The sequence below is a fragment of the Melopsittacus undulatus genome, chromosome 1 (genome assembly GCF_012275295.1).
Source record: "Melopsittacus undulatus isolate bMelUnd1 chromosome 1, bMelUnd1.mat.Z, whole genome shotgun sequence".
Classification (NCBI taxonomy): domain Eukaryota; kingdom Metazoa; phylum Chordata; class Aves; order Psittaciformes; family Psittaculidae; genus Melopsittacus; species Melopsittacus undulatus.
In genome coordinates, this window is record NC_047527.1 from 62,385,286 (window position 1) to 62,397,307 (window position 12,022).

A 12,022-nucleotide genomic window follows, 5' to 3' on the forward strand; every position below is an offset into this window, starting at 1 on the left:
TAAATTGCAGGGGTTTGATAGTAGGGGGCTACAAGGATAAACTCTGAGGTTATGAACCACCACCCTATGCCAGTCACAGCCAGGTCACAAATTTAGAAATTAACTGCAGAAACAAATACTGAGGTATAATAAGTAGTAAGGTAATAGCCAAGCTGCTAGAGCACACACCCATGAATAAGAATGTATATTTCAGTGTTTGTTTATATAAATTTTGCTACATTTGTTTTAAGTATACTGAGCATTATCTTTTGGCTGGACACACACTCAAACTAGCCTAAGGTGCATGCTTAGATTTAGGGAACTTGCAGCGTAGATCTACCCCAACCAAAAAACAAGGATACAAGTTTAACGACTTTTCTCTTTTCAGACCACACTTCAAATAACATAGAAAGGGTAAAGAAACACGATGTCAGGGTTGTGTTGTTCAGGATTTCAAAGATAGTATGTATGAATATTACTTCAGTATGGTGGATCTTTACACCAAAAGCCAAGTACAGTTACCATAAAATTCTATTTAACTATCTAAAGTCTTGCTTTCATTACAAATTAACGCAAATGTACCAGTTTTTCCAAGTTATGATAGTTTGTAATTATTGAGGTTGAAAAAGTGGAACAAATAAAATCTCAGTCTTCATGTCTGATGGTTTTACAGACTACATACTCTTCAGTTTTAGTCTTAGTCTTTTATCAGTTCCCTTTTAAATACCTCACAGTGTTGTTTTCAGAACTTAAGGCCCAGTAATGCTGTAGTCACTGCAAAACCTCCTTGCAAAAGGTTTTCTTCTTTGCAGACAGTATCACATACTGTGTTTCTGAAATTACTCAGGTGTAGATTTCATGCTTGAATAATTCAGGTGGTTGAATTTATTATCTTTCAGTCTTAAACCTTTCATAGTAGTGATGTCTAATCACCTTTTAATCTTGATTTTGTTGTAGGGCTTTTAATCCAAGGAAATGAATGGATTTTTCATTACTTAAAACTGCTCTGGTATAGAACACACTAATAGTCTTTAAGTGGGGACCTACGCTTTTCATCACCTGCTGTCGAGCAATCTGAACTTTACCATTGTGCAAGCATGTGCAGTAGCATGGGCTTTATTATAGTGAGCTGTAAAACTTGAAAGGAAGCCCACCAGTTAATCACTCTCTGATTTCAGACCTGGGTTGTTTTGTTTTTTTTTTTTTTCCAAACATTCTCAATCATTTCCAAGTTTTGGTGAGGGAAAAAGTGTTGTATTCCAATGGGAAACTATGCGTTAATAGAAAATAGCACAGATGCCACCCTGCCTGGGATACAGTTGCTGCGGAGAGTTAAGGTTGCGTTTTTCTGACTTTTGTGTGCCAACTCAGTTAAGCTCAGTTATAATGTTGCGTTAACACAGCCTTTTGCATTTACTTAAAAAGAGCAAGCTCTCCATTCAGCTCTGCTAGAACATGGAGACTCTCTGTATTGTGCAGGAGAATGACACCAAGGGAAAGGAATTTTCTTCTTCTCGGAGATCAGCGCTGCAGGAGCATTACAGGGGCAGCTTTATAGTTCTGCCGTCACTGCGTACAATGGAGAGGGCTCTGTCTGTCGGCTGAACAAAGGGCCTATTGTGACCAGCTGGCTGAAGAATCTCTTCAGTCACCGTGACTCCATCACAGAAAATTTGGCTTACAAGAAAATACTGAGCACAAAGTGCGAAACAAGATGCCTGCGTCAGAATGAGTGATGGGGGGAAGAATCGTCCAAGCTGACACAGCAGCTCTTTTTCTATTGCATTGTTATACACACCCCATGTGTCATCTGATGGAGTGGTTTACTGCCTTCGGTTTCATAAAAAATGCAGTGCGAAAAACAGAACCTAGAGTTTACTGTGAGGTCAGACCGTGAAAACCAAGCACATCCAAATGTACGGCACAGCAGGGAATCTCATTCTTGTCAAATTTCTACTGATAGCCACCCACTTGCATCACTACTGCAGATCTTGCTGCTTACAGATATTTTTCATTAGTGTAATAAGTGCCCATATGCTTTTTAGCTGGTTATATAACAGTTAAACATCAGTGTCATCTTAAAGGCATGATTTCAATTATTAAGGCAGCACTTCTCCACACATCTCTGGCTGTGACCCCAGTTCTTGTAGGAAGTGCCTCATTTGTCTGGATCACAATTCCAGTTACTATCACTAATTTTGAGAATGTGTGTTTTAAGGCAGCACACTTCAGCTGGATTTGATTCATGGACAGTGTGAACAACCTGTGCATTTTAGTAGTGCCTGTGTAACAGCTTATGCTCGGTTACTGTTTTAGAAGCTGTGTGAGGCTGATACCATTAGCTGACAAATACAAAAAGCCTGACTGTTTTGCTATTCTGGCCATGGTTCAAGAAGCAATTCCTTCTAGCATTGGCCTTCATGGTGTGCCTTTCTGTATAATGCCTCTGCTGGATTCTGACCCTGCCTATTTTAACATTAAACAAGTAGGGGCATGTAAGTACTGTTTATAGCCTCCCATTTTGCTTGCTTAAGCAGGCTGAATTCTCAGCAAAGATTGATATTTGTGAAATTTCATGGAGAAATTTGGATTCACTTTACTAAGTACACATATATGAATTGCACTGTTCTGTATTTTCATTCTGAATTATTTTTTGTCATTTGTGAAATATTCTATGTGTAAGGCAGTATGAAAATGTAGATTATCTGATTCAATTGCGGACTACATGAAATAATCCAAAGGATTTTGAAATCAAGTTGTAAGTGAAATCACCAATATACGTGTTCTCCATGGGTCTGAAATCTCACTAGTGTGTGTAATCCTCCTTTCCTCAGGAAAGAACCATGTACTGGTCAGGCTGACATTTCAACATATTCCTCAACTCTAACTGACAGATGTTGTGTGATGCAATAGCAACTTCACTTGTAGGACACCACATCTTTACCTCCAAGGTCTAAAGTATCTAAAATAGCTTTGTGTTATTTGTTGGTTTGGACTCAGTGAAGTCTGTAAGTGACTGAGTCCAAACCAACAAATAACACAAAGCTATTTTAGATACTTTAGACCTCAGAGATAAAGTTATGAGAGGGCAAAGAAAACTATGGAAGAGTAGGAGTCTGCAGAATCAGCTTGCATAGTTTTTATACAAACAGGATTCATTGTAGGGATGAGACAAAATGTAGTATCTGATTTTCTATCATCTGTTTCTTTTTCCTGAAGAAAACAGGGAGCTGCAGATACTGTGTGAGATGTGATGGTCTTGCTACATAATTTTGTGTAAAATTTTCTTTAATTCTGAAAACAGAAAAATGGGGGGGGCAAGAACAGCTGAGTTAGCTTCAACTGAGACAGCTTTGCTTATTTGAGAGAAATAAAAAAGGTATTTTTAGGAGATCATTGAAGAAATAATGAAAACTTCATTTCACTGGCAATGGGAAGTTTCATCTTCATCAGGGTGATGTAAGAGATGCCACAAAAGAGAGATAAAAGTAGGTCATGTTATGTTCTCTTAATCAGAAGCTGCTAACCTTCCACAAATTCTCTTTGTAACCCAGTCTTGGTGATTTTAAAGTTAAAATGCATATTCATGTAAGTTAGACACATGTTTCAGGGCTGGCAGTTCTGCTTATTGCTTATATGGCAAGAAAATATGGTTAGTGATCTCTTGTTATGATTCTTCACTTTCTTGTGGTTGCAAAGCACTTTTTCTACCAAAATGCTTGAAATTCATTTTGACTGTTTAGTTGTGAATATCCAAAGCTCACGGCATTGTGACTTGTTTTTCCTACTACTTTACTCTTTCAGCCTTACATGCTGCTGCCCTTTCTGGCCATGTCAGCACAGTGAAATTGCTGTTGGAACATAATGCACAGGTGGATGCTTTGGATGTCATGAAACACACTCCGCTTTTCCGAGCCTGTGAGATGGGACACAAAGAAGTGATACAAACACTCATTAGAGGTCAGCTGTTAGGAATTTACAAATGTGTTCAGGGTTCTGGTGCTACTTTCTGTGGGACTGGGAAATAAACTGTAGCTAAGCAAGAGATGGGGGTAGAAAATTACTTCCCTAAAGCAGGTTTTGTCTCTAAGTACCTTTTATGGAACAACGCTGTAAAAGATTATAATGATGTTATGCAAAAAGGCTTGAAGTGTTAAAATATAAAACTCAAAGTTGGGATAGTTCTTTTCACAGCTCTTTTCTGTTCCAGCCTTTTCAAGTACATTCTAATGTCTCAGACTGCCTCTTTCCCTAGCAAGTCGTTGTTTTTCTGTCCTTTTTTTTTTTCTCTTCAGTAAACAAAACCAAACTAAGCTTTCTTCTGTTTCATGAGAAAGCATTTTTAAGCTTATTTGAAGACTTTTTGACTATTTAAAGGAATCTTTATTTTTTTTAATGAAGGTAGCCATCAGAAAACCTTAGTCATTCCCTGGAAACATTCAGGGTCAGGCTGGACAGCTCTAGTTGAACTACCTAATGTAGTTGCAGATGTCCCTACCCATTGCAGGGGGTTGGACTAGATGACCTTAAAAGGGCTCTTCCAACTCAATTATATTATTTTAGAATTAATATTTTCCTCTGCTTGCTTTTTATAGCTGATATTTTGTTTGTAGGCAAAAAGAAGATTTGACAATGTAGTCAGTTTGAGATAATTGTAGGAACTCTGCTGGAGTGTAAGAAGTACAGTGAAAGAACAGGGGTATCTTAGATGCAAAATGTCATTTTAGCTTCACAGAAATGTTCTGAGTAGCTGGAAGCAGTCTTCCTCCTCCATCAGATATTATCCCATTTAGGGACAGTTGAAGTATCCAGTCTAATAAGAAGGTACAAGTTTTCCGTCCACCAACCTTTCTTACTGAAAAGCATCCCTGAGCATATTTTAACCCCTTGTTGAGCTCTTCCTCCCACCCCTCATGCCATTTAGCTTATGTAGATGCAAGAAGTTTGGTTATCAGAATCTGAGTTACGTTTAATTAAATATTTTATGATACAGACAGTTGTTGCTGGTTGATTCAAGTTTTTTTATTAGTGGAATTCTGTTTTGTATGGAGTTTTTTCATCTTGCAAGTCTATGTAAAGAAATTAATTATAAGAGTCTTGGCATGCTTGAATTTTAAAAAATCAAGCTTTTTCAAAAGCCATTCTTACACTTTATTTTGTCTGTTATACAGATTTAAAATTTTTCATCTGAAGTCTAATCTTCAAAAGTGTTTTTATAGATAATAGTTTCATTGAAAATGAATATAGGCTAGTTTTTTCAAGGGCATTTGACAAATCTGAAGATTCTAAAGCATCTGAGATGATACTCAGAAGCTTGTAAGGAAGTTCGACACCTGACCCTCACTGAAACTATGTTTAATTTTGATTTAAGTTTTAAGATTTGAGTAACAAAGATAAAGTTACTTTCAGAAATCTTTCTCTGAATTGACAGTTAACCAGATAAGTGTAGTTGAACATAACTTACTTATTTTCTTTGCATTCAGAAGTATTTTCTTTTTATGTTCAAAAATGTATTTGTTGTTACAGGAGGAGCAAGAGTAGATTTGGTTGACCAAGATGGCCATTCACCCCTTCACTGGGCAGCCCTGGGAGGAAATGCTGATGTGTGCCAAATCTTGATAGAAAATAAGATCAACCCTAACGTGCAGGATTATGCAGGTAGAACACCTCTGCAGTGTGCTGCTTACGGAGGCTACATTAACTGCATGGTTGTCCTGCTGGAAAACAATGCAGATCCAAACATTCAGGATAAAGAGGTATGTTGTTATTTACTAAGCTGTTTAATTAACTTTAGGATAATCATAAATAAAAACGTTTTGCTTTTCCTTAAGGTAATTCTCTTTTCTGGGACATAGAAGCATCTTTGCTGCTGTTTGTCATAAAAGGAAATACATACAAAAGGAAATACATCCTGATGTAATTTACGTCAATATAATGATGTAATAATGATGTAATATGGCTTCACTTCTAAAATCTTGAATGAGAAGAAGGATTTTAATATGCAGCAGGAATTGAAGCTTCATATTTTTCCATCTCACTTTTGACTTTTTCTTATAAAAATGTGAGCTTATGAGGAATCAATCATTTGATTTCTTAATCTCTATTGTTCTTTATTAACAGCTGATTTCATACCCTTCAATGTGTTTCTTCAGCATAGAGATAAAAAAAGTAAGATATTACCAGTAAAATTGCACAAGACGTGCTTCCATTACTTATCCACATAAGTATCCACAGAGGTATCACTCTTCCAAGAAAAAAAAAGAATGCTGATTAGCGTATGTGCTCTTTTGTGCCATTATTCAAGCAGTAAGTGAAATTCAGAACCAGAATAATTGTGCAACATGTAACAGATTTCTTTGTTATATGACATCATTTCTCAGAAGTCGGTAGAACTATATCAGTCAAAATAATTTCACCCAATTTGTTAAACTTTTCTATAGCTATTCATTGTAAGGCATGGATAATTCCAGGTAACAGAGAAGGTTTTTTTTTATTAGGAAGTCTACAGAGCGTGCTGGAGAGATTTTGCTGCCAGCTGTGTGTGGTATCAACTTGGGTACAGATAAGCACATCAGCTCCACCTCTTTCATAGAGGCACAGCAGCATGCTCTTCAGCCCTTGGGGCTCAAGGGGCAGCTTGCTAGCACTGAAATCAGAATGTCTTCATGTTCTTCTGCGGTACCATGCCTTATATCCTGCATTTGGAGTTCAGAAAAGCAAGATGCAGACAGGAGATAATGGCCTGAAAGTAAAGTGAAATATCTATGTTTTGTTGATATTAACAGAACTTGAGGTAGTCATATTGTGGTTCTGTGATCCCAGTCCCAAGACTGGTTATATATGACCTGACTTATCAAGTACAGCTTGAGAGTTGGACTTGCTTCATGTGAGAGAAACTAGACTTGTGAAATCAAGCTCTTTTTGAAAGCACAGCTGGAGCCTTTTTCTCCTTAAGCTTCATCTGATTTTGAATTTTGTAGTAATTCTTTCAATATTGTCACAGTACTTTGGAGCAGCTTAGAAAACAGTCTGAACTACGAGAGTTGATGAGAGCTGCTTCAGACCTGGGTGGCATAGCTGCAAAGAAACTCACTCTAAAGCTAGTCTCCTAATCCGGTTTTTCAGCTGCTTTATGCGGAAGAGCACGAGTGTTGTAATCTTGTTTTTTTTAAAGAAAGATTACTTAATTTTTAAGTGTTGTATTCTTTTATTTTAACAGGAAAGTTTATTTAGGAGAATCACTTTGTCCTTCGTGTCCAGAAAAGCATTGAATTACAGTATGATTTACAACTTCTATTGTGGCATGATACAGTTTGGGGACAACATTTATTTTTGTTCTGTTCTATTGTTTACAGGGAAGAACTGCTTTGCACTGGCTCTGTAACAATGGCTACCTTGATGCTATAAAGTTGCTGCTTGGTTTTGATGCTTTCCCTAATCATATGGAGAACAGTGAGGAGAGGTATTGCTTGTCTGATTGCATTATTTTGTAATTTAGTTAAAGCGCTGCATACTGGTTTAAATGTTAAGTGTGCAAATATTACCAGAGAATCGCAATCTTGTGTCTAAAAGGAGTGCTGCAGTCTTCATTGTAAGCAGCTTTTCTAATGTGAAAACCTCTTCTTTACGTAAGACATTTCAACTTCAATTGTGTACACTTTCGAACCTTGAATTTAGAGAGATTTCTACAAGTATTTACTCACTCTAGTCTTTTGAATATATATAAAGTTGACAGTGGATATGTGCAGACAAAAGATGGATAAGGCTTTTCTGCTGGTGTTGGAGTAGACTGGAAATTTCCTGTTTGGTAGGAATATAGTGAGGAGAAAGAAAACATGAGAAATGTTATGTTTTAAAATTGTGATTACAGATTACCTGGTGGTGAACTGTATGCTGAAGGCCTAGTTTAGAAAAAAAAAGTCCTATAATCATAAAGAGAGAGTACATTTGCATCTCTTTCCTTTGTCTTTCATTGACGTATAAATAATAGTTTTTTAAAAGTGATTTTGGTTGTGGAGTTCGAATTAGTCACCTGACCGTGAAGATAATTACTATTAGCAGAAATGTATAATGCCTTCTTTAGAGTAGATGACCCCCTCATAATTATAAACGAAATTATGATCAGTATGCCAGATAAATGTGAACATTTCAACATTTTAAATAACTTAAGGACTTTAAACCCTTACATTTTAGTGCTAAATTTGAGTCTTCCATACTTATCCCAGTTTTAATTCCTTTCTTCCCCCACCATTTCTCTTTAATTCTCTACTCTAAACCACTGAGATCTCTCTTCCTTTTCTAATCTTATTTTTTTAATTGAGAAACTTAAATAAAAGTATAAGTAGTTTCTGATTATGCAGTTCCAATGGTCTCCTTAGTTATTTTTGATAGAAAATTAAATAAACAGTTGTAATTAAATTACTTTACATAATTAAGGGCCACTATTTTGCCAGAAAGGAGACTGCTGTTTTCCTCACTTTGTAGAAATATTCTAATGGTGTTCAAATGTCAGGAAAAGACCTTAGCTGTGGTTTTACTATAGTCATTCAGTTAGTATCTCTTTTTGTTTCCCTTCTGGCATTAATATATGTTTTTATGTATAAACTTACATCATTCAAGATATAACTAGCAGTATTCCAAATGTCAGTCCTTAAGCTCTATTCCACGTGCAGAACAAAACAGATCCCAAATATTTCTAGATGAAAGAGTCTCTAAATATAATATATATATATATGTTGTATGTAAGAAATGAACAGTTGACTTTTAATAAGCATCTACAAATTCTTGTTTTATTTTTAAGAGATCGGAAGCTTGGAAAATTGAAAAATCAAGATGAGTGTTGTAAGAGAGAGTAAAAATGACCTCATAGATGTGGTTCATCTGTAATTTAATGAAATTGGTTTTTAATCAGTAACAGTTTTACCAGATAGTGAAGTTTTTCAAATATACCTGTAGAAAAAAGCTTCCCTTCTTCACTTTCTTAGAGTGCAACATGAGCCAGCAGTTCAAAATTGCAACATAGTAGTTAAAACTAAATAGTTTTCGGAAAAGATGGAGCTGAGATTACATCTAGGGTTTTAAGCTGCCCACTTGCTTGCAGATACGCGATCAAGTGCCAGTCTGTAGTGGTAGGTTTGTTGTTCTTGGCAAATTTATTTCATAATCCAGCTTGACATCCAGGGCGCATGACAGGCTAGCTGCTGCTTTGACCAACTATGTGCTAAATTACGTAAATAATAGCTGTTGGCTGATGTCTTCTTTGCATGTTTTCCTGTCAGCCAAGCTTGATTAAAAAGCTGCTTTAGAGATAACCAGTGGAAAAGAAAATTCATAACAGGCTTTGAGCTGAGGCAGCAGAGCGATGGCTGGTTGTAAGGAGCACATGTGAGCAGCCTTGTGAGGTGTCCAGTCATACAAACCCGTATTCAGATTTGATTTATTTTTTAATTTCAGAGATAGCTACAATGGGATTAGAGAATCTACATTTAAAAATACAGTCTTTATAAGTGATAAATGCTCCATACCTGGCAGTGTTCAAGGCCAGGCTGGACAATCTTGGGTGACATGGTCTAGTGTGAGGAGTCCCTGTCCATGAGAGGGGGGTTGGAACTAGATGATCTTAAGGTCCTTTCCAGCCCTAACTGTTCTATGATTCTGTGACTGGGATCCATAATATAATACATTGTCTTGGCACACACATGTTTAGTAGCATGTGGGTAAAGTTTATTTTAGTATCTTTTGTGTCTTTAATTAAAATATTCAAAACTGGTTATAATTTTAAAATGTGGTTTTCTGCAAGGAGGTCCCTTCTGAAGCTCCCATTCTTCAGTTATCAAAAATCTGTATCTCTTTAAATGCTATCAGCAGCACACCTTGACATACAAATCTTCATGTTATGTCATTGCCTTTATTCCTGCAGACACTTTAGTTCAGATACCGTTAATCCTTCCATCAAATCATTGCTGCGTGGCAAGTCCAATTCTGCTTTCTGTCTGGTTTTCTTTGCTTACCAGCATTTCGTCCTAGCAAGTTACCATCAAAAGGAGCCCTAATTTTCACAGTCACATGCATTGACACTTGCTATTTGATAGTCTTGTATTATTTGGTCTCAATTATGGTTTGTGACTGATAATTTTCAGTCACTAAATGTCTTTGCCTAATGTTTCAGTGTTGGTGAGGGAGGTATGTAAATTTTTTTTCCTGTGGTGACAATGGGAAATTTGGGAATTATTTTTAAAAGGGGTTAGGCATCTTTGACACTATTAAAAAACAAAGTATTTAATATTTTTAGCACCTGTATCCATTTGAAAACAGACTTAAGTCTTCCTAGTGGTCATTCTGCTAGGTCAGTCATACTGTCCGCAGTCATTCTTATAGAAGCTAAGCCAGATTTGACAGTAAATCTCTAGAACTGAAATTCATATAGGAGTAACGCAAAAATGTTTTAACTTGCATTTTGTTTAGATTATATTTCTGTATGAGAACCTCAAAAACACCTTTGTAAGACTGCTTGCCTAAAGCAGTTAATGCTATATGTTGGGCTTTGGAGGATTTTGGTCCAACACAGCATGTAGTCTACCTCCTCCCCTCCCCACTTTTTATATTAGGAGACTAAATTAAGCCTTAAACATAGTCACAGTGTGTAGAATGAGTAACACAGGAAAAAAGTATTAAAAATTTGGTAAAACAGCCTGTGTTAAACAAATGAAGACAGATTCAAAAACCATTGTTTAATCTGTCTTCATACTAGAAGGTCTCTTATTATGAAATGAGGATTAAGTAAATGCACATTATGGTTAGAATGCTAGTTCAATAATAACAGTTGTGGGTTTGTCTTGTTTTGCTTGGTTTTTAGATATACTCCACTTGATTATGCCTTGCTTGGTGAACACCATGAAGTGATTCAGTTCATGTTAGAACATGGGGCTCTGTCTATAGCTGCCATACAGGACATAGCTGCTTTCAAAATTCAAGCTGTCTACAAAGGATACAAAGTTAGAAAGGCTTTTCAAGAGAGGAAGAATCTTCTAATGAAACATGAACAGCTGAGAAAAGATGCTGCTGCCAAGTAAGTCTGAGACTTAAAATCTACTCCAGCAAATAGATATTTGTGAATGCGTTTGTGTGTATCAGTGTATGATTTTGTCTGTTACTCATCATCAGCTCTTATTCCTTTGAGTGAAATCTATGAAGCTGTAGATGACAGATGACATATAATGGATTCTTATTCCATACACCTGTAGATGGAAATTATTTTCCAGGTAATCCCAGATTAAATAACAAGCTTTATATTGTATAGAAGAACAGGGCAAAATATCAAAAGCTGAGAAAGTAGCAAGTTAGCATCCACAGATCTTTGCTTGATATTTTGTATGGTGATAAAAAGGCTTGGAAAACATTTATCATTCTAAGGTAATGGAAATAATTATTGACCTAGGAAGTCTTTTATATCAATTTTGAAAAGAAATTAATAATTACATGAAGAAAAAAAAAAAGAAACAAGCAAGAAAAGCCCAGTTTCATAAGGCTTAACTTACTGTTTCACATGAGAGGTTGTGTTTTGCTAGCAAACTGAACTCCTGTATTTTATTTGCAACTTCTGTTTTGGCAGTATCATTCCCTGCACTTACAATTTCTGCTCTTGGATTAGAGAGTTACCATGAAATCGTTATATTAGATTCTAGATAACTAACATATACAATTGAAATAGTTACTTGTGAGAGTGTAGGTTCTGACTGAGTTTCTACCCTGCTTATATGAGGTGATGGTAGTAAAGTGGTGAAATTCTAACATCAGAAGGAACATAAATGATCATCAAAATACTTCAATTGCTTTGGTTTTATCATTCAAGAATATTATATGAAGAAGAAAAAATTAGCACCTGGCTTCTCATGATGAGATCTGATTCCAGTATAAAAAAAACATAACAATCTGAAAATATTTCTGCATGATTTTGTAGTATTATTTCTGTAGAGAGGTCAAATGAGTAAGCACACAATATAATCATTGCACCTAGAGATATTTTTGTTGCATCTGTGTATCA

The 12,022-nt window shown here is 36.1% G+C and overlaps 1 protein-coding gene across 1 annotated transcript in view; it reads left to right on the forward strand.

The window, feature by feature from the left end:
- The window catches only part of INVS (inversin), an 83,908-nt gene that overhangs the window by 52,003 nt on the left and 19,883 nt on the right, over positions 1-12,022 (forward strand). Inside the window, exons 9-12 of the mRNA XM_005153424.4 lie at positions 3,784-3,939; positions 5,506-5,735; positions 7,335-7,441; positions 10,835-11,047. Coding sequence (XP_005153481.3) covers positions 3,784-3,939; positions 5,506-5,735; positions 7,335-7,441; positions 10,835-11,047 — 706 coding nt within the window. The remainder of the gene's footprint in view (positions 1-3,783; positions 3,940-5,505; positions 5,736-7,334; positions 7,442-10,834; positions 11,048-12,022) is intronic.